The 24,534-nt window shown below is 47.5% G+C and overlaps 1 protein-coding gene across 2 annotated transcripts in view; it reads right to left on the bottom strand.

Annotated features, from left to right (window-relative positions):
- Positions 1-24,534, bottom strand: part of LOC128699068 (homeobox protein unc-42-like) — a 259,437-nt gene that overhangs the window by 4,404 nt on the left and 230,499 nt on the right. For both annotated transcript variants that reach the window (XM_070096598.1, XM_070096599.1), the window contains exons 4-5: positions 19,409-19,609; positions 3,931-4,021 (exon numbers count right to left, since the gene is read on the bottom strand). In XM_070096598.1, the coding sequence (XP_069952699.1) occupies positions 3,931-4,021; positions 19,409-19,609 (292 nt within the window). The remainder of the gene's footprint in view (positions 1-3,930; positions 4,022-19,408; positions 19,610-24,534) is intronic.

Raw genomic sequence — 24,534 nt, 5'->3', positions numbered from 1 at the left:
TCTTGGGATGTGTGTGAAACATCACTCTTGGGATGTGTGAAACATCACTCTTGGGATGTGTGTGAAACATCACTCTTGGGATGTGTGCGAAACATCACTCTTGGGATGTGTGTGAAACATCACTCTTGGGATGTGTGAAACATCACTTTTGGGATGTGTGTGAAACATCACTCTTGGGATGTGTGAAACATCACTCTTGGGATGTGTGTGAAACATCACTCTTGGGATGTGTGTGAAACATCACTCTTGGGATGTGTGAAACATCACTTTTGGGATGTGTTTGAAACATCACTCTTGGGATGTGTGTGAAACATCACTCTTGGGATGTGCTAATGTTTCATACATGAAACGTCACAGTCAAAAGTCATCAGCTAAGTGATGAACAGCTCATGAGAGCTTCCCAAGAGTGACCCAGCACATGAGAGCTTCCCAAGAGTGACCCAGCTCATGAGAGCTTCCCAAGAGTGACCCAGCACATGAGAGCTTCCCAAGAGTGACCCAGCACATGAGAGCTTCCCAAGAGTGACCCAGCTCATGAGAGCTTCCCAAGAGTGACCCAGCTCATGAGAGCTTCCCAAGAGTGACCCAGCTCATGAGAGCTTCCCAAGAGTGACCCAGCTCATGAGAGCTTCCCAAGAGTGACCCAGCTCATGAGAGCTTCCCAAGAGTGACCCAGCTCATGAGAGCTTCCCAAGAGTGACCCAGCTCATGAGAGCTTCCCAAGAGTGACCCAGCTCATGAGAACTTCCCAAGAGTGACCCAGCTCATGAGAGCTTCCCAAGAGTGACCCAGCTCATGAGAGCTTCCCAAGAGTGACCCAGCTCATGAGAGCTTCCCAAGAGTGACCCAGCTCATGAGAGCTTCCCAAGAGTGACCCAGCTCATGAGAGCTTCCCAAGAGTGACCCAGCTCATGAGAGCTTCCCAAGAGTGACCCAGCTCATGAGAACTTCCCAAGAGTGACCCAGCTCATGAGAGCTTCCCAAGAGTGACCCAGCTCATGAGAGCTTCCCAAGAGTGACCCAGCTCATGAGAACTTCCCAAGAGTGACCCAGCTCATGAGAGCTTCCCAAGAGTGACCCAGCTCATGAGAGCTTCCCAAGAGTGACCCAGCTCATGAGAACTTCCCAAGAGTGACCCAGCTCATGAGAGCTTCCCAAGAGTGACCCAGCTCATGAGAGCTTCCCAAGAGTGACCCAGCTCATGAGAACTTCCCAAGAGTGACCCAGCTCATGAGAGCTTCCCAAGAGTGACCCAGCTCATGAGAGCTTCCCAAGAGTGACCCAGCTCATGAGAACTTCCCAAGAGTGACCCAGCTCATGAGAGCTTCCCAAGAGTGACCCAGCTCATGAGAGCTTCCCAAGAGTGACCCAGCTCATGAGAACTTCCCAAGAGTGACCCAGCTCATGAGAGCTTCCCAAGAGTGACCCAGCTCATGAGAGCTACCCAAGAGTGACCCAGCTCATGAGAACTTCCCAAGAGTGACCCAGCTCATGAGAGCTTCCCAAGAGTGACCCAGCTCATGAGAGCTTCCCAAGAGTGACCCAGCTCATGAGAGCTTCCCAAGAGTGACCCAGCTCATGAGAGCTTCCCAAGAGTGACCCAGCTCATGAGAGCTTCCCAAGAGTGACCCAGTACATGAGAGCTTCCCAAGAGTGACCCAGGTCATGAGAGCTTCCCAAGAGTGACCCAGCACATGAGAGCTTCCCAAGAGTGACCCAGCACATGAGAGCTTCCCAAGAGTGACCCAGCTCATGAGAGCTTCCCAAGAGTGACCCAGCTCATGAGAGCTTCCCAAGAGTGACCCAGCACATGAGAGCTTCCCAAGAGTGACCCAGCTCATGAGAGCTTCCCAAGAGTGACCCAGCTCATGAGAACTTCCCAAGAGTGACCCAGCTCATCAGAGCTTCCCAAGAGTGACCCAGCTCATGAGAGCTTCCCAAGAGTGACCCAGCTCATGAGAGCTTCCCAAGAGTGACCCAGCACATGAGAGCTTCCCAAGAGTGACCCAGCTCATGAGAGCTTCCCAAGAGTGACCCAGCACATGAGAGCTTCCCAAGAGTGACCCAGCACATGAGAGCTTCCCAAGAGTGACCCAGCACATGAGAGCTTCCCAAGAGTGACCCAGCTCATGAGAGCTTCCCAAGAGTGACCCAGCACATGAGAGCTTCCCAAGAGTGACCCAGCACATGAGAGCTTCCAAAGAGTGACCCAGCTCATGAAAGCTTCCCAAGAGTGACCCAGCACATGAGAGCTTCCCAAGAGTGACCCAGCTCATGAGAGCTTCCCAAGAGTGACCCAGCACATGAGAGCTTCCCAAGAGTGACCCAGCACATGAGAGCTTCCCAAGAGTGACCCAGCTCATGAGAGCTTCCCAAGAGTGACCCAGCACATGAGAGCTTCCCAAGAGTGACCCAGCACATGAGAGCTTCCCAAGAGTGACCCTGCGCATGAGAGCTTCCCAAGAGTGAACCAGCTCATGAGAGCTTCCCAAGAGTGACCCAGCACATGAGAGCTTCCCAAGAGTGACCCAGCACATGAGAGCTTCCCAAGAGTGACCCAGCTCATGAGAGCTTCCCAAGAGTGACCCAGCTCATGAGAGCTTCCCAAGAGTGACCAAGCACATGAGAGCTTCCCAAGAGTGACCCAGCTCATGAGAGCTTCCCAAGAGTGACCCACCTCATAAAGAATTTACGAATAGTGACCCAGTTCATAAGACAGCTTCCCAAGAGTGACCCAGCTCACGAGAGAGCTTCCCAAGAGTGACCCAGCTCACGAGAGAGCTTCCCAAAGAGTGACCCAGATCATGAGAGCTTTCCAAGAGCGACCAACTCCAAAAATAATAGTGGTAGAACACTGCTGAGTATGGGCAGTGGAAGAGCAGACTACTCTCCGCAACCACACGTCAGACAGTGAGGCTAGCGAGGGGGCGGAGTCTAATGTCGTCAGAGGCGGGGCTTAGGCGGTCGTCATGACAACAACAGCAGTGGGCGGGGCTTAGTTTGATAGGTTACGAGGGGGGAATCGGAGGTAGGGAGCGGGGGAAGTGGAGACAGGGAGCTGGGGAGATGGAGGTAGGTAGTGGGGAATGGGGACACATGGGAGAGGTAGGAGTGGGAGGGGACTCTAGGGGGATGGGACAGAAGGGAAGGGGACACTTGGGGAGGGGATCCTCAGGGAGTAATGGCAGTGACCACTGAGAACTTATTTGTTTCTTTGCTGGACTTCGCTGGTGACCTTTCTCTTCGTAAATCTTTTAAAAGGTTTATGAAGAAAAACAATAATTAATTTTCACCTTTCTTGTTCTATACGCAAATCAATCAATATTTTATATATAAAAAATATACTAAAAATTCTGATGCGACCAATGTTAAACATTTCAGGCGTCTAGATTTAAAAAAAAAAAAAATCCTCCCTTTGAATTTACCTAAACGTTATTGTTTTTTAAGCTAATAAGCTAAGACTAAACACGCAATGTAAATTAGCGGTAAATTTATATATATATATATATATATATATATATATATATATATATATATATATATATATATATATATATATATATATATATATATATATATATGCTGTGCGTGTGATAAAATGCCACAATGAAAAGAAAATATCAGAAAAGGTATATCTGCGTGCCGGGGCAGGAGAGTGAGAGTCAAGGGAAACATGGGAGTGTGAGGGGAACAAACGTGTGAGGGGAACAAACGTGTGAGGGGAACAAACGTGTGAGGGGTACAACGGTGAGTGAGGGAGGGGAACAAGGATATACCTTATGGCAGGATAACCATCAGTTAGGGAGTCTCTGTAACAGGATTCCTCTGCAGCAGGATAACTCAATGGTAGGATAACTGACAGGATAATTATAGCAGGATAAGTGCAGTATGTCAGGATAACTATGTCCGGATAACTCTATGGCAACTTACTCATTGAATCCTGACGCATGGCGGCCATGTTGGAGGTGGGATGAGTCATACTAAATGGTTGAGCCATACCCGGGTAAGAACTAGAAGACATCTGTAATATACAACCTTAAGTTAGTGCGTACTCGGTACCTGCTTACTAGGTACCTGCTTACTCGGTACCTGCTTACTAGGTACCTGCTTACTAGGTACCTGCTTACTAGGTACCTGCTTACTCGGTACCTGCTTACTCGGTACCTGCTTACTAGGTACCTGCTTACTAGGTACCTGCTTACTCGGTACCTGCTTACTCGGTACCTGCTTACTAGGTACCTGCTTACTAGGTACCTGCTTACTCGGTACCTGCTTACTCGGTACCTGCTTACTAGGTACCTGCTTACTCGGTACCTGCTTACTCGGTACCTGCTTACTAGGTACCTGCTTACTCGGTACCTGCTTACTCGGTACCTGCTTACTAGGTACCTGCTTACTAGGTACCTGCTTACTAGGTACCTGCTTACTCGGTACCTGCTTACTCGGTACCTGCTTACTAGGTACCTGCTTACTAGGTACCTGCTTACTCGGTACCTGCTTACTAGGTACCTGCTCAACAGGTATGTACTTAATATATATTTGTTTACTAGGTATGTGCTTACATGGTATGTGTTAACTAGTTGTGTTTACTTAGTATGTGTTTACAAGGTAGGTGTTTACTTGGTATCCCCCTGAAGGAATACCTCTCAGTAGGTAGCCTATTTTCTCCTTTTTGTTTTTCCTTATTTTTTCTATTTTTTTTCAAAATTTCGTTGGTAAACTGCGAACGTCTCATCCGACCGGCATTATTGGCGCTGTTAATGGTGTCGGCATTATTGGCGCTGTTAATGGAGTGTGTCGGCATTATTGGCGCTGTTAATGGTGTCGGCATTATTGGCGCTGTTACTGGAGTGTGTCGGCATTATTGGCGCTGTTACTGGAGTGTGTCGGCATTATTGGCGCTGTTACTGGAGTGTGTCGGCATTATTGGCGCTGTTACTGGAGTGTGTCGGCATTATTGGCGCTGTTACTGGAGTGTGTCGGCATTATTGGCGCTGTTACTGAAGTGTGTCGGCATTATTGGCGCTGTTACTGGAGTGTGACGGTATTATTGGCGCTGTTACTGGAGTGTGTCGGCATTATTAGCGCTGTTACTGGAGTGTGTCGGTATTATTGGCGTTGTTACTGGAGTGTGTCGGCATTATTGGCGCTGTTACTGGAATGTGTCGGCATTATTGGCGCTGTTACTGGTGTCGGCATTATTGGCGCTGTTACTGGAGTGTGTCGGCATTATTGGCGCTGTTACTGGAGTGTGTCGGCATTATTGGCGCTGTTACTGGAGTGTGTCGGCATTATTGGCGCTGTTACTGGAGTGTGTCGGCATTATTGGCGCTGTTACTGGAGTGTGTCGGCATTATTAGCGCTGTTACTGGAGTGTGTCGGCATTATTGGCGCTGTTACTGGAGTGTGTCGGCATTATTAGCGCTGTTACTGGAGTGTGTCGGCATTATTGGCGCTGTTACTGGAGTGTGTCGGCATTATTGGCGCTGTTACTGGAGTGTGTCGGCATTATTGGCACTGTTACTGGAGTGTGTCGGCATTATTGGCGTTGTTACTGGAGTGTGTCGGCATTATTGGCGCTGTTACTGGAGTGTGTCGGCATTATTGGCGCTGTTACTGGAGTGTGTCGGCATTATTGGCGCTGTTACTGGAGTGTGTCGGCATTATTGGCGCTGTTACTGGAGTGTGTCGGCATTATTGGCGCTGTTACTGAAGTGTGTCGGCATTATTGGCGCTGTTACTGGAGTGTGACGGTATTATTGGCGCTGTTACTGGAGTGTGTCGGCATTATTAGCGCTGTTACTGGAGTGTGTCGGTATTATTGGCGTTGTTACTGGAGTGTGTCGGCATTATTGGCGCTGTTACTGGAATGTGTCGGCATTATTGGCGCTGTTACTGGTGTCGGCATTATTGGCGCTGTTACTGGAGTGTATCGGCATTATTGGCGCTGTTACTGGAGTGTGTCGGCATTATTGGCGCTGTTACTGGAGTGTGTCGGCATTATTAGCGCTGTTACTGGAGTGTGTCGGCATTATTGGCGCTGTTACTGGAGTGTGTCGGCATTATTGGCGCTGTTACTGGAGTGTGTCGGCATTATTGGCGCTGTTACTGGAGTGTGTCGGCATTATTGGCGCTGTTACTGGAGTGTGTCGGCATTATTGGCGCTGTTACTGGAGTGTGTAGGCATTATTGGCCCTGTTACTGGAGTGTGTAGGCATTATTGGCGCTGTTACTGGTGTGCATCGGCATTATTGGTGCTGTTACTGGAGTGCGTCGGCATTATTGGCGCTGTTACTGGAGTGTGTCGGCATTACTGGCGCTGTTACTGGTGTGCATCGGCATTATTGGTGCTGTTGCTGGAGTGTATCGGCATTATTGGCGCTGTTACTGGAGTGTGTCGGCATTATTGGCGCTGTTACTGGAGTGTGTCGGCATTATTGGCGCTGTTACTGGAGTGTGTCGGCATTATTGGCGCTGTTACTGGAGTGTGTCGGCATTATTGGCGCTGTTACTGGAATGTGTCGGCATTATTGGAGCTGTTACTGGAGTGTGTCGGCATTATTGGCGCTGTTACTGGAGTGTGTCGGCATTATTGGCGCTGTTACTGGTGTCGGCATTATTGGAGCTGTTACTGGAGTGTGTCGGCATTATTGGCGCTGTTACTGGAGTGTGTCGGCATTATTGGCACTGTTACTGGAGTGTGTCGGCATTATTGGCGTTGTTACTGGAGTGTGTCGGCATTATTGGCGCTGTTACTGGAGTGTGTCGGCATTATTGGCGCTGTTACTGGAGTGTGTCGGCATTATTGGCGCTGTTACTGGAGTGTGTCGGCATTATTGGCGCTGTTACTGGAGTGTGTCGGCATTATTGGCGCTGTTACTGAAGTGTGTCGGCATTATTGGCGCTGTTACTGGAGTGTGACGGTATTATTGGCGCTGTTACTGGAGTGTGTCGGCATTATTAGCGCTGTTACTGGAGTGTGTCGGTATTATTGGCGTTGTTACTGGAGTGTGTCGGCATTATTGGCGCTGTTACTGGAATGTGTCGGCATTATTGGCGCTGTTACTGGTGTCGGCATTATTGGCGCTGTTACTGGAGTGTGTCGGCATTATTGGCGCTGTTACTGGAGTGTGTCGGCATTATTGGCGCTGTTACTGGAGTGTGTCGGCATTATTAGCGCTGTTACTGGAGTGTGTCGGCATTATTGGCGCTGTTACTGGAGTGTGTCGGCATTATTGGCGCTGTTACTGGAGTGTGTCGGCATTATTGGCGCTGTTACTGGAGTGTGTCGGCATTATTGGCGCTGTTACTGGAGTGTGTCGGCATTATTGGCGCTGTTACTGGAGTGTGTAGGCATTATTGGCCCTGTTACTGGAGTGTGTAGGCATTATTGGCGCTGTTACAGGTGTGCATCGGCATTATTGGTGCTGTTACTGGAGTGCGTCGGCATTATTGGCGCTGTTACTGGAGTGTGTCGGCATTACTGGCGCTGTTACAGGTGTGCATCGGCATTATTGGTGCTGTTGCTGGAGTGTATCGGCATTATTGGCGCTGTTACTGGAGTGTGTCGGCATTATTGGCGCTGTTACTGGAGTGTGTCGGCATTATTGGCGCTGTTACTGGAGTGTGTCGGCATTATTGGCGCTGTTACTGGAATGTGTCGGCATTATTGGCGCTGTTACTGGAGTGTGTCGGCATTATTGGCGCTGTTACTGGAGTGTGTCGGCATTATTGGCGCTGTTACTGGTGTCGGCATTATTGGAGCTGTTACTGGAGTGTGTCGGCATTATTGTCGCTGCTACTGGAGTGTGTCGGCATTATTGGCGCTGTTACTGGAGTGTGTCGGCATTATTGGCGCTGTTACTGGAGTGTGTCGGCATTATTGGCACTGTTACTGGAGTGTGTCGGCATTATTGGCGTTGTTACTGGAGTGTGTCGGCATTATTGGTGCTGTTACTGGAGTGTGTCGGCATTATTGGTGCTGTTACTGGAGTGCGTCGGCATTATTAGCGCTGTTAATGGAGTGTGTCGGCATTATTGGCGCTGTTACTGGAGTGTGTCGGCATTATTGGTTCTGTTACTGGAGTGTGTCGGCATTATTGGTGCTGTTACTGGAGTGCCTCGGCATTATTGGTGCTGTTACTGGAGTGTGTCGGCATTATTGGTGCTGTTACTGGAGTGAGTCGGCATTATTGGTGCTGTTACTGGAGTGCGTCGGCATTATTGGCGCTGTTACTGGAGTGTGTCGGCATTATTGGCGCTGTTACTGGTGTGCATCGGCATTATTGGTGCTGTTACTGGAGTGCGTCGGCATTATTGGGGCTGTTACTTGAGTGTGTCGTCGGCATTATTGGTGCTGTTACTGGAGTGCGTCGGCATTATTGGCGCTGTTACTGGAGTGTGTCGGCATTATTGGCGCTGTTACTGGTGTGCGTCGGCATTATTAGTGCTGTTACTGGAGTGCGTCGGCATTATTGGTGCTGTTACTGGAGTGCGTCGGCATTATTGGTGCTGTTACTGGAGTGCGTCAGCATTATTGGTGTTGTTACTGGAGTGCGTCGGCATTATTGGTGCTGTTACTGTAGTGCGTCGGCATTATTGGCGCTGTTACTGGAGTGTGCCGGCATTATTGGCGCTGTTACTGGTGTGCGTCAGCATTATTGGTGCTGTTACTGGAGTGCGTCGGCATTATTGGCGCTGTTACTGGAGTGTGTCGTCGGCATTATTGGTGCTGTTACTGGAGTGCGTCGGCATTATTGGCGCTGTTACTGGAATGTGTCGGGATTATTGGTGCTGTTACTGGAGTGTGTCAGCATTATTGGTGCTGATACTGGAATGCGTCGGCATTATTGGTGCTGTTAGTGGAGTGTGTCGGCATTATTGGCGCTGTTACTGGAGTGCATCGGCATTATTGGTGCTGTTACTGGAGTGTGTCGGCATTATTGGCGCTGTTACTGGTGTGCGTCGGCATTATTGGCACTGTTACTGGTGTGCGTCGGCATTATTGGAGCTGTTACTGGTGTACGTCGGCATTACTGGAGCTGTTACTGGAGTGCGTCGGCATTATTGGAGCTATTACTGGTGTACGTCGGCATTATTGGCGCTGTTACTGGTGTACGTCGGCATTATTGGCGCTGTTACTGGTGTACGTCGACATTATTGGCGCTGTTACTGGTGTACGTCGGCATTATTGGCGCTGTTACTTGTGTACGTCGGCATTATTGGTTCTGTTACTGGTGTACGTCGGGATTACTGGCGCTGTTACTGGTGTACGTCGGCATTACTGGCGCAGTTACTGGTGTACGTCGGGATTACTGGCGCAGTTACTGGTGTACGTCGGGATTACTGGCGCTGTTACTGGTGTACGGCGCCATTATCTTGTCTATGTTGCGTGTAAATTGGTGTTTCATTTGTATTTCTGTTATATTGAATATATTTGGTTTGTTAGGAAACAGGACAAGTGTTTCCTGACGCCGGTCTTAGTCATATGATGGCCTCACAATGGAGGTTTTAGTCATCTGACCGACGCCTTCCGCTGGCTTACCCCTTCCACTCATTTAAAAATTATGATTATAACCATTAGATTATTAAAGTTCATTCCGTTTGCGGAATGAACTATAATAATCTGGAGAATGTCTCCTCTGATCGGTTTCAAACTATTAACACTTATGTACTCCATAAAAAGGGTGACGCTGTGAATTCAAGTTGTTTGGTGTAAATCTAATTTTTTACTGTGTTTTATTATGTTTTATTGCGTTTTACTGCGTTTTATTGCGCTTTGCTACGTTTTTAGGGCGTTTTTAATTTTCACGATTTAAAACTGTATTTTTGCATGAGTTTACGCCAGAGGTAACACACTGTAAACTACAGTATTCTCGCCTTCCAATAACTCCGGGACGCGGGGGGCGCTGACCCCCGTAACACCCTCCATGTAAGCCTCTCGTTTATATCTTCGGAACGCTTCATCCGATCGGCTTGAGATTTTCAGCCGTGGTGAACTGTTACGAGGTAATGTTTAGCGCACCGAGTGACAAATGCAGGTGTTCCGTGCTCAGTTTTATGTACACTAGTTTCAACACTACCCGTGGAAATGTTACTGGAATGTGTAGGTGCTATTGGCACCTCTTATTCTTGACATTGTACGTACATAATTTGAATTAAATGGTTGAAAAATGTTAATGATAACAATTAATAATGATAATATAAAATTATTACTACTACTACTAATAATAATAATATATAATTACTACCACTGATAATAGTAATATAAAATTACTACTACTATTACTATTACTACTAATAATGATACTATTTTCATTGGCATGTTTTTGACACTCAAAGGTACTACTGGAGTACACAAATTTCAAGCTTTGGTAGCAATAAGTAATGAATTTGTGAGTCTTTGAAGTTGCTGGGATTATACTGCCAGCCTTCACCCCCCCCAGCACCCACCCACACACCCACACCCACACACCCACACACCCACACGCACCCACACACACCCACACACCCACACACCCACACACCCACACACACACACACACACAGTGACCAGAGAAGACACGGCATATGAAGCTGCGAGGCCGAACAGGAACTAAGGAATTATGAATTATGCTAAGGTCATATCAGCCTGCCAAGGAGGGCCAAGGAGTGAAAGGGAAGAACAGCTGGTTGCAGATGGAGAGGGTGATAGGTCGAATGCTGAGGCACAACCATGCTATCAAGAGCCACTGGAAAAATCAAGGGAGAAACTGACCACATACAGGCAGGATCCAGAGTCACAGAGGGTGAGGCAATGGGAGGAGGAAAGGGCAAAATCAGTGTTCATCCATGGGCTTCAGGAGAGAGAGGAAAAGACACACACTGAAAGGCAGCAGGAAGAAAGAAAGGAGATTGAGAAAATCATCACGGAAATAGGTGAAGAGATGGACGAGATTGTAAATTTTCAGAGAATAGGGGGGTACTCGAAGGGGAGAAACCGACCAATCAAGCTGATTCTCAGGACGGAAACAGTGCGGAACAGGATCCTCCAAGAGAAACCACGATTGAAATACTCGGAAGAGTACAAGAGGGTGTTCCTAGACAGAGACAGAACAAAATCAGAACGACAGCAGCTGAGGGAGAGGACAAAAAAGCGAAAGGAGCTAGAAAAAGAGACAAGGATGGAACCAGCAGAGGTCAGTCAGAGCAGAACAGAACAGCAAGGGCAAGCACACACACAACTATTCTCAGAACCATACAACCTATCACACCATCCCAACACACACTACAATCCATACCCACAGCCTCCACCCAACACCGAGCTATAGAATCCCACAGTATGCTACCAGGTCTCCCACCCTCACAGGCCCCCCAAACCACAGTGTTGGAAAGGAAACTGAAGGTATGGTACACAAACGCTGATGGAATAACAAATAAGTGGGAGGAGTGGCATGAAAGAGTCAAAGAGGCATCACTGGACATCATAGCTCTCACAGAAACCAAGCTTACAGGTATGATAACAGATGCCATCTTTCCAACGGGATACCAAATCCTGAGGAAAGACAGAGGGAACAGGGGGGGGGGTGGAGGAGTGGCATTGCTGATCAAAAATCGCTGGAATTTTGATGAGTTGGAGAGAGGAGACAGCGGAGAAGAAAGTGATTACATAGCGGGAACGCTTCACTCTGGAGGTCCCAAGGTGGTAATAGCAGTGATGTATAACCCACCACAGAACAGCAGGAGGCCAAGGCAAGAGTACGACGAGAGCAATAGAGCGATGGTTGACACACTGGCTAGAGTGGCCAGAAGAGCTCATGCATGCAGGGCAAAGCTCCTGATCATGGGTGACTTTAACCACAAGGAGATCGATTGGGAGAACTTGGACCCGCATGGGGGCCAAGATACATGGAGGGCTAAGATGATGGAGGTGGTACTGGAAAACTTCATGTACCAACACGTAAGACCACTACAAGAGAGAGAGGAGAGGATGAACCAGCAAGGCTGGACTTAGTATTCACCTTGAGTAGTGCAGATATCGAGGACATCACATATGAAAGACCCCTTGGGGCCAGTGACCATGTGGTTTTAAGCTTCGAATACACAGTAGAGCTACAAGTGGAGGGAGAAGCAGGAAGGCCAGGACGAATGAAGCCAAACTACAAGAAAGGGGACTACACAGGAATGAGGAACTTCCTGAACGGGGTTCAGTGGGACAGAGAACTGGCAGGGAAGCCAGTCAATGAGATGATGGAATATGTAGCAACAAAATGCAAGGAGGCTGAGGAGAGGTTTGTACCCAAGGGTAACAGGAATAATGAAAAAGCCAGGATGAGCCCATGGTTTACCCAAAGGTGCAGGGAGGCAAAAACCAAGTGTGCTAGGGAATGGAAGAAATATAGAAGGCAAAGGACCCAGGAGAATAAGGAGAGAAGTCGTAGAGCCAGAAACGAATATGCACAGATAAGAAGGGAGGCCCAAAGACAATATGAAAATGACATAGCAGCGAAAGCCAAATCTGACCCGAAACTGTTGTACAGCCACATCAGGAGGAAAACAACAGTCAAGGACCAGGTAATCAGGCTAAGGAAGAAAGGAGGAGAGACAATAAGAAATGACCGTGAAGTATGTGAGGAACTCAACAAGAGATTCAAAGAAGTGTTCACAGAGGAGACAGAAGGGGCTCCAGAAAGACGGAGAGGTGGGGCACACCACCATGTGCTGGACACAGTGCACACAACCGAGGAAGAAGTGAAGAGGCTTCTGAGTGAGCTAGATACCTCAAAGGCAATGGGGCCAGATAACATCTCCCCATGGGTATTGAGAGAGGGAGCAGAGGCGCTATGTGTACCCCTAACAACAATATTCAATACATCTATCGAAACAGGGAGATTGCCTGATGCATGGAAGACAGCAAATGTAGTCCCAATCTTTAAAAAAGGAGACAGACATGAAGCACTAAACTACAGACCAGTGTCACTGACGTGTATAGTGTGCAAGGTCATGGAGAGTATTATCAGGAGAAGAGTGGTGGAACACCTAGAAAGGAACGATCTCATCAACAGCAGCCAACATGGTTTCAGGGACGGGAAATCCTGTGTCACAAACCTACCGGAGTTCTATGACATGGTGACAGCAGTAAGACAAGAGAGAGAGGGGTGGGTGGATTGCATATTCTTGGACTGCAAGAAGGTGTTTGACACAGCTCCACACAAGAGATTGGTGCAAAAACTGGAGGACCAAGCAGGGATAACAGGGAAGGCACTACAATGGATCAGGGAATACTTGTCAGGAAGACAGCAGCGAGTCATGGTACGTGGCGAGGTGTCAGAGTGGGCACCTGTGACCAGCGGGGTCCCGCAGAGGTCAGTCCTAGGACCAGTGCTGTTTCTGGTATTTGTGAACGACATGACGGAAGGAATAGACTCCGAGGTGTCCCTGTTTGCAGATGACGTGAAGTTGATGAGAAGAATTCATTCGATCGAAGACCAGGCAGAACTACAAAGGGATCTGGACAGGCTGCAGACCTGGTCCAGCAATTGGCTCCTTGAGTTCAATCCCACCAATTGCAAAGTCATGAAGATTGGGGAAGGGCAAAGAAGACTGCAGACGGAGTACAGCCTAGGGGGCCAGAGACTACAAACCTCACTCAAGGAAAAAGAACAAGGGTGAGTATAACACCAGGCACATCTCCTGAAGCGCACATCAACCAAATAACTGCTGCAGCATATGGGCGCCTAGCAAACCTCAGAACAGCATTCCGACAACTTAATAAGGAATCATTCAGGACCCTGTACACCGTGTACGTTAGACCCATATTGGAGTATGCGGCACCAGTTTGGAACCCACACCTAGCCAAGCACGTAAAGAAACTAGAGAAAGTGCAAAGGTTTGCAACAAGACTAGTTCCAGAGCTAAGAGGTATGTCCTACGAGTAGAGGTTAAGGGAAATCAACCTGACGACACTGGAGGACAGGAGAGATAGGGGGGACATGATAACGACATACAAAATATTGAGAGGAATTGACAAGGTGGACAAAGACAGGATGTTCCAGAGATTGGACACAGTAACAAGGGGACACAGTTGGAAGTTGAAGACACAGATGAATCACAGGGATGTTAGGAAGTATTTCTTCAGCCACAGAGTAGTCAGGAAGTGGAATAGTTTGGGAAGCGATGTAGTGGAGGCAGGATCCATACATAGCTTTAAGCAGAGGTATGATAAAGCTCATGGTTCAGGGAGAGTGACCTAGTAGCGACCAGTGAAGAGGCGGGGCCAGGAGCTTGGACTCGACCCCCGCAACCTCAACTAGGTGAGTACAACTAGGTGAGTACACACACACACACACACCCACACACACACACACACACACACACACCCACACACACACACACACACACACACACACACACCCACACACACACACACACACACACACACACACACACACACACACACACACACACACACACACACCCACACACACACACACACACACACACACACACACACACACACCCACACACACACACACACACACCCACACACACACACACACACACACACACACACACACACACACACACACACACACACACACACACACACACACACACACACACACACACACACACACACACACACACACACACACACACACACACACACACACACACACACACCCACACACACACACACACACACACACACACACACACACACACACACACACACACACACACACACACACACACACACACACACACACACACACACACACACACACACACACACACCCACACACACACACACACACACACACACACACACACACACACACACACACACACACACACACACACACACACACACACACACACACACACACACACACACACACACACACACACACACACACACACACACACACACACACACACACACACACACACACACACACACACACACACACACACACACACACACACACACACACACACACACACACACACACACACACACACACACACACACACACACACACACACACACACACACACACACACACACACACACACACACACACACACACACACACACACACACACACACACACACACACACACACACACACACACACACACACACACACACACACACACACACACACACACACACACACACACACACACACACACACACACACACACACACACACACACACACACACACACACACACACACACACACACACACACACACACACACACACACACACACACACACACACACACACACACACACACACACACACACACACACACACACACACACACACACACACACACACACACACACACACACACACACACACACACACACACACACACACACACACACACACACACACACACACACACACACACACACACACACACACACACACACACACACACACACACACACACACACACACACACACACACACACACACACACACACACACACACACACACACACACACACACACACACACACACACACACACACACACACACACACACACACACACACACACACACACACACACACACACACACACACACACACACACACACACACACACACACACACACACACACACACACACACACACACACACACACACACACACACACACACACACACACACACACACACACACACACACACACACACACACACACACACACACACACACACACACACACACACACACACACACACACACACACACACACACACACACACACACACACACACACACACACACACACACACACACACACACACACACACACACACACACACACACACACACACACACACACACACACACACACACACACACACACACACACACACACACACACACACACACACACACACACACACACACACACACACACACACACACACACACACACACACACACACACACACACACACACACACACACACACACACACACACACACACACACACACACACACACACACACACACACACAACACACACACACACACACACACACTTCTAGAGTAACTGGAGGTGGTGAGTGTCAAGGGGAGACTGCAGTACATTAGCAGTTTATGCACCATGAAACTGTCTTTGTGGCTTGTGGCTGTAAATTACTTACGTGTTCTTAGACGTGTTTTTATCGTGTTCTTTCATACTCTTTCGTGTTCTTGCATGTTCTTATATGTTCTCGCATGTTCTTGCGTGTTCTTACATGTTTTTACACGTTCCTGTATATATTACGACATTTTTTATATAAATAACTGCTGCTAATTGATTTACACCTAGAGAAAAACAGGTGATAATTTACACCTTGTGCAAGACAGGTATCAGTTTACACCTTGTGTAAGACAGGTGATAATTTACACCTTGTGCAAGACAGGTACCAGTTTACACCTTGTGTAAGACAGGTGATAATTTACACCTTGTGCAAGACAGGTACCAGTTTACACCTTGTGTAAGACAGGTGATAATTTACACCTTGTGTAAGACAGGTACCAGTTTACACCTTGTGCAAGACAGGTTTCAGTTTACACCTTGTGTAAGACAGGTGATAATTTACACCTTGTGCAAGACAGGTACCAGTTTACACCTTGTGTAAGACAGGTGATAATTTACACCTTGTGCAAGACAGGTATCACTTTACACCTTGTGTAAGACAGGTGATAATTTACACCTTGTGTAAGACAGGTTCTAACCCCACTCGTGGTAAGGTTCGAGTCCTGCTGTGGACATAGAGACAATGTAAATAATATATATATATATATATATATATATATATATATATATATATATATATATATATATATATATATATATATATATATATATACCCTTAATAGAGCTCCAAAGATTTTCAGAAAGAGCTTCAAAACGAGCTTTAAAAGAGCCTGAAAAGAGTGAATTCACTGTATTTAGTTGGGTGTGAAGACGTTTTAGCACCTCCCAACTTGACTCACAACTGAGCGATGTTTCGCTCATGCTGGAATAATGTGAAACCTCGATTATTGGTCTGACAGCTTTAGTTGTGCACCCAGTTCCTATCCTGTGGGTGGCAGTCGCCCACATATCCATTCTGTGGGCTGCAGCCAAAAGATCAGAAACCTAACTAGGTCGAGGGACTAGGCCTCAGCATCGTTTTAGCTAAGCAAGTTACTGTCATGATGAAGAATTTACAAGTTAACTGATTCAGCAACAGTTGCAAGTTAGTAACACAACGGATTCTGTTACAAACTACACCAGGTTATTACAGTGAAGCAAGTACTGTCTTACAGAGACACTGAAGGACTGGCAACGATGGTGATTCAGCAGGTTACAGTAGGCTACAGTGGTTGTTAGTTTATTACAGTGGTTGTGAGTTTGTTGCAGTAGTTGTGAGTTTGTTACAGTGATTGTGAGTTTGTTACAGTGGTTGTGAGTTTATTACAGTGGTTGTGAGCTTGTTACAGTGGTTGTGAGTTTGTTACAGTGGTTGTGATTTAGTTACAGTGGTTGTGAGTTTGTCACAGTGGTTGTGAGTTAGTTACGGTGGTTGTGAGTTAGTTACAGTGGTTGTGAGTTAGTTACAGTGATTGCTAGCTACAGTGGTTGTGAGTGTGTTACAGTGGTTGTGAGTTTGTTACAGTGATTGTGAGTTAGTTACAGAGGTTGTGAGTTCGTTACAGTGGTTGTTAGTTACAGTGGTTGTTAGTTACAGTGGTTGTTAGTTACAGTGGTTGTGAGTTAATTACAGTGGCTGTGAGTTAGTTACAGTGGTTGTGAGTTATTCACAGTGGTTGTGAGTTAGTTACAGTGGTTGTGAGTTAGTTACAGTGGTTGTGAGTTAGTTACAGTGGCTGTAAGTTAGTTACAGTGGTTGTGAGTTAGTTACAGTGGCTGTGAGTTAGTTACAGTAGTTGTTAGTTACAGTGGCTGTGAGTTAGTTACAGTGGTTGTGAGTTAGTTACAGTGGTTGTGAGTTAGTTACAGTGGCTGTAAGTTAGTTACAGTGGTTGTGAGTTAGTTACAGTGGCTGTGAGTTAGTTACAGTGGTTGTTAGTTACAGTGACTGTGAGTTAGTTACAGTGGTTGTGAGTTAGTTACAGTGGTTGTGAGTTAGTTACAGTGGTTGTAATTTAGTTACAGTGGTTGTGAGTTAGTTACAGTGGTTGTGAGTTACAGTGGCTGTGAGTTAGTTACAATGGTTGTGAGTTAGTTGCAGTGGTTGTGAGTTAGTTACAGTGATTGTTAGTTACAGTGGTTGTGAGTTAGTTACAGTAGTTGTGAGTTAGTTACAGTGGTTGTGAGTTACAGTGGCTGTGAGTTAGTTACAATGGTTGTGAGTTAGTTGCAGTGGTTGTGAGTTAGTTACAGTGGTTGTGAGTAAGTTACAGTGGTTGTGAGTTAGTTACAGTGGTTGTGAGTTAGTTACAGTGGTTGTGAGTTAGTTACAGTGGTTGTGAGTAAGTTACAGTGGTTGTGAGTTAGTTACAGTGGTTGTGAGTTAGTTACAGTGGTTGTGAGTTAGTTACAGTGGTTGTGAGTAAGTTACAGTGGTTGTGAGTTAGTTACAGTGGTTGTGAGTAAGTTACAGTGGTTGTGAGTTAGTTACAGTGGTTGTGAGTTAGTTACAGTGGTTGTGAGTTAGTTACAGTGGTTGTGAGTTAGTTACAGTGGTTGTGAGTTAGTTACAGTGGTTGTGAGTAAGTTACAGTGGTTGTGAGTTAGTTACAGTGGTTGTGAGTTAGTTACAGTGGTTGTGAGTTAGTTACAGTGGTTGTGAGTTAGTTACAGTGGTTGTGAGTTAGTTACAGTGGTTGTGAGTTAGTTACAGTGGTTGTGAGTTAGTTACAGTGGTTGTGAGTTAGTTACAGTGGTTGTGAGTTAGTTACAGTGGTTGTTAGTTAGTTACAAGAGACTAACTTGGTTGTATAACTTTGTGGATGTAATATTTAGAACTTTCTTGAACATTCTTAAGTTGTGTCTAAATTACTGACTTCTGTTATAATGAAAGTTTGCACTGACTTAGGTCTACATCACTTAAGTCTACATTACTTAGGCCTATATTACTTAGGTCTACATTAGTTAAGTCTACAATACATAGGTCTACATTATTTAGGTCTACAATACATAGATCTACATTACTTAGGTCTATATTACTTATGTCTACATTAGCTAGAGTTGAGAAAGAAAAATGAAAAGCAAATTACGTTTTTTTTTTATGTTGCGTCGTGATAATGGTCCTGAATGAACCGAAATATCGCCCAGTTTATAATTTTAAATCTTAAATACTCTAGCCCCTTTTTTGAGATTTTAATCTTAGGAAGAACACTGCAGTGGACGTATTGGCCCACACTAGGGAGGTCCTTCTCACCCCTTGCCACGCTCTCTAACCTGGGGGTATCGGTTCATGGTGTTGAAGGTGGATATTGCGTTGTGGCTGGGGTACGGCTGATACCCCCGTGTAGCTGTGGGGTACATGTTCCTCATCATGGCACCGTTACAGGTGGGCAAGACTGACGGTGTCCCCGCCAGCGCCTTCTGCAGCTGCTTCTCCTGCTTGCGGTACTTGGCCCGCCGGTTCTGGAACCACACCTGTGAGTAATGGCGGTGCGTTAGATACGATACAAGCGCTTTAGGAAAAAAAACGAAAATTAAACGAATGAGAGATTTGTGCAATACTTTGATTATATTTACGGTAGAGTCGTTCCTCCTGCCAGTGGCTTTATCAGTCCAATATAGAGAATAATAGAAGGTTTGAAAGAGGGAATTCGAGGTAGTCTGTCCCCCAGCCTAGAGATGGTGGGTTCAGTCCATCAGCTTTGATAAAAGTCACTGATGAGAGGGCGAAACGTTGCCACACTAAAGATACCTAAGTATAGCACAAGTGTCTCATTTATTTGATGGGAAAGAGAGGTTAATGGGGAAATCACACTCTACAAGTGATGGGAGAGATGCTAATGGGGGAACTAATGGAGTGTGGAAGGGGACAGTTGTGACCTTGGAAATGGAAATGCTTCTCAGAATTCGAAAGGATATATACACAGAGAAGCATATATCTCAGGAACTATATAGGTGTATAACTCATCTCACATAAACCGAGAAGAGAATATATCTGAGGAATCGACAGTATATAAATACCTAGAAGTCTGTATATCTTATTGTATTGAAGTGTCTTAAATTTTCTACATTCTTATCAGATTTTTTTTTTATAAAACTATCAAAGACTTTCCCATTTTAAGAAGGAAAACAGTGGAGGACCCCCCCCCCAAAAAAAAAAAAGGGCAAGGTCATAAAAGGTAACCCTCGTGGATATTGTCTGAAGTCAGACATTGTGGCCATTAAAACAACAGTGATTAAACAGCAGCAAATATGTTTAAACTTGGAAAGAAAGAAAAAGTGAGAGATAACGAGATGGTAAGGGAAAGTGATAACATACAGCAAATGAGAGAGAGAGAAAGAGAGAGTAAAGCAGGGTAGAGAGGAGAGGGGAGCTGGTCGTTTGATCCCGTTACCTGGTCCCGAGGGTCAGTGACGAGGGGAGGATGGGTAATGGGGGACTAATGGACTCCCCTCTGCTGCCTCTCTCTCTCTCTCTCTCTCTCTCTCTCTCCCTCTCCCTCTCCCTCTCTCATGTTCTACCCCGCATCTTCTTCGTAAAGTAAACGCTTTCATTTCTTGGTTATTTCCTCTATTTATTCAGTCTCTTCTCCCTTCTCTCAATCTTTCTCTCTCTCATTCTCCCTCATCTCTCTCTTCTATCCTTGCTCCTTTCTTAAGTTACTTACCAAGAAGGCGTTTTCTGTGATATTTTTAAAGATTCTCTAATGTTACTACAGAACACACACACACACACACACACACACACACACACACACACACACACACACACACACACACACGGGGGGAACGTCGAGGGTTAAGATGATGGAGGTGGTGGAACACTGTCAAAATGTCATGGACCTGACCAGAGAGAGACGAGCCAGCAAGGCTGGACCTTGTATTCACCCAAAGTGTTTTTCATGTGAAGGTCATCAACTACAAGACATCCCTCACTGGCAGCGACCGCGCGGTACTGATCATATATTATAAAATATACATTACCGATAAAACGATAACAAAGACACAAGTGCAACACTCTCCACTTCAACTACTGTCTCCAGTACTGTCATCGCTTCGGTATTACACTGATGAGGCCTACAAAGAGCAAAACTTCTTGGCAAAAAAAAAAAAAATACCTACGTGTTACACACGTGTCTCATCCGTCACGTTGTTATGCTTTGAGGCTTTGAGAGAACATGAAGGGGAGGAACAGAGAAGCCAGACTTCAACAGAGGAGACTTTTCAGGCATGAGACAATTCCTGAATGAAGAGCAGTGGGGAAAGAGAAATATGACAGTAAATGAATGAAATGATGGAGTGTGTAGGTGGAGAGAGCCGGGAGGCAGTGGAACTCGTACCCAGGAGCAGCAGAAACAATTACAAGAACAGAGACAGCCTATGGTTGAGCCAGAGGCGCAGGAAGACAGATCCTGAAGGTGCTACAGCAATGAAAAAAGAATACAGCATATGTACGGAGCAGTAGCTTATATACCGTAGGCAGGAGAGGTGCAGCAGTGGTAGGTGGTGTCACATTTGTCCAGTGTGGAAGTAGGTCGTGCCCATGGGTTAGGCAAGCGAAGAATTCCTAAGTATTAAGATCCCAAGAAGTTAATACTTAGGAATTAGATTGATGTACTGACCACATCGACTCAAGGTTGAGGGACTGATCACCTCATTCTCCTCCTGTTCTTCACGTTTCTACTTTGTAAGGACTGAAGAAGCCACTGTGTGGCGAAACGTTTCCTCAACAAAGATACCCAAGAGTTGCACACGTGTCTAATTTATCACCATGTCGGTTCTCTGAACCATTCATCTACAAACCTGGATAGCAGGTTCATAACAAGCAATATGGTTTTACAGATGGTAAAGCGTGTCTCACAAACTGCTGGAGTTTTATGACAAGGTATGGGACGTGAGGCAAGAGAGAGAGAGAGAGAGAGAGAGAGAGAGAGAGAGAGAGAGAGAGAGAGAGAGAGAGAGAGAGAGAGACAGAGAGAGACAGACAGAGAGAGAGAGAGAGAGAGAGAGAGAGAGATGGGTGGACTGCACATTTTTGGGCTGTGGCTATTCCAGTTTAACCTCGGCAAATGGAAGTTATGGAAGCTGGTGAAGGGCAAAGAAGACCAAAGTCGGAGTACAGACTCGGAGACAAAGGCTGCAAACCTTATATAAGAGTGAGGACATCAGGGTAAGCATAGTATCAAACACACACACACACACACACACACACACACACACACACACACACACACACACCATCACCACCGCCCATGATAAGCAACAACCCTCCCCCTCCACCCACCAGCTCCACCACTAACAAAGGCTACAACCACACCACGACCATCAACACTACTGCTACCAATAAGTACTCCTCCCATCCCAACTAACACCAGCACTACCCTCACCACCACCACTCCCAATAACAAATACACCAGTAGCAGCAGCAACAGCAGCAGCATAACAGCAGCAGCAGCGCCAGCATACAGCACCACAACAACAGCAGCAGCAGCGCCAGCATACAGCAGCACAACAACAGCAGCGCAACAACAGGAGCAGCACAGCAGCAGCAGCGCCAGCATACAGCACCACAACAACAGCAGCAGCAGCGCTAGCATACAGCAGCAGCAGCGCCAGCATACAGCAGCACAACAGCAGCAGCGGCAGCATACAGTAGCACAACAGCAGCGCAACAACAGGAGCAGCACAGCAGCAGCAGCAGTAGTATACAGCAGCAGCAGCAGCAGCGGTATACAGCAGCAGCAGCAGCGCCAGCATACAGCAGCACAACAACAGGAGCAGCACAGCAGCAGCAGCAGTAGTATACAGCAGCAGCAGCAGCGCCAGCATACAGCAGCAGCAGCAGCGCCAGCATACAGCAGCACAACAGCAGCGCAACAACAGGAACAGCACAGCAGCAGCAGCGCCAGCACATAGCACCACAACAACAGCAGCAGCAGCAGTGCCAGCATACAGCAGCAGTATACAGCAGCAGCAGCAGTGCCAGCATACAGCAGCAGCAGTGCCAGCATACAGCAGCAGCAGCAGTGCCAGCATACAGCAGCAGCAGCAGTGCCAGCATACAGCAGCAGCAGCAGTGCCAGCATACAGCAGCAGCAGGAGCGCCAGCATACAGCAGCAGCAGCAGTGCCAGCATACAGCAGCAGCGCCAGCATACAGCAGCAGCAGCGCCAGCATACAGCAGCAGCAGCAGTGCCAGCATACAGCAGCAGTGCCAGCATACAGCAGCAGCAGCAGCAGCGCCAGCATACAGCAGCAGCAGCGCCAGCATACAGCAGCAGCAGCAGTGCCAGCATACAGCAGCAGCAGCAGCGCCAGCATACAGCAGCAGCAGCGCCAGCATACAGCAGCAGCGCCAGCATACAGCAGCAGCAGCGCCAGCATACAGCAGCAGCAGCAGCAGCGCCAGCATACAGCAGCAGCAGTAGCGCCAGCATACAGCAGCAGCAGCAGCGCCAGCATACATCAGCAGCAGCAGCGCCAGCATACAGCAGCAGCAGCAGCGCCAGCATACAGCAGCAGCAGCGCCAGCATACAGCAGCAGCGCCAGCATACAGCAGTAGCAGCAGCGCCAGCATACAGCAGCAGCAGCAGGGCCAGCATACAGCAGCAGCAGCAGGGCCAGCATACAGCAGCAGCAGCAGGGCCAGCATACATCAGCAGCAGCAGGGCCAGCATACAGCAGCAGCAGCAGGGCCAGCATACAACAGCAGCAGCAGCAGCGCCAGCATACAACAGCAGCAGCAGCGCCAGCATACAACAGCAGCAGCAGCGCCAGCATACAACAGCAGCAGCAGGGCCAGCATACAGCAGCAGGGCCAGCATACAGCAGCAGCAGCAGGGCCAGCATACAGCAGCAGCAGCAGGGCCAGCATACAGCAGCAGCAGCAGGGCCAGCATACAACAGCAGCAGCAGCAGCAGCGCCAGCATACAGTAGCAGCAGCAGCGCCAGCATACAGCAGCAGCAGCAGCAGCAGGGCCAGCATACAACAGCAGCAGCAGCAGCAGCAGCAGCAGCAGCGCCAGCATACAGCAGCAGCAGCAGCGCCAGCATACAGCAGCAGCAGCAGCGCCAGCATACAGCAGCAGCAGCAGCAGCAGCGCCAGCATACAGCAGCAGCAGCAGCGCCAGCATACATCATTACCATAAACACCAACATATATTCATATATAAACACACGCGCACATGAGGCTTCAAATAGAGCGTTAAATGCAATGTGAAAAAATAAACAGCCATGATTTAGAAATATGGAGTGCATAAAACAGGGGAAATATGGGGTAGACTATCATAATAGTAATCGTCACATGCAGTTGATGTGTGTCCAAATAACACATTTGCATCCATTAATTTTCAAATAGCCGGCTGAATGTTGTTGTTAAAAATAATTAATCAGTCTGA

Source organism: Cherax quadricarinatus, chromosome 54, assembly GCF_038502225.1.
Source record: "Cherax quadricarinatus isolate ZL_2023a chromosome 54, ASM3850222v1, whole genome shotgun sequence".
Classification (NCBI taxonomy): domain Eukaryota; kingdom Metazoa; phylum Arthropoda; class Malacostraca; order Decapoda; family Parastacidae; genus Cherax; species Cherax quadricarinatus.
Note: the sequence above shows the minus strand (reverse complement) of the source record. Positions and strands in the feature narration are given on the sequence as shown.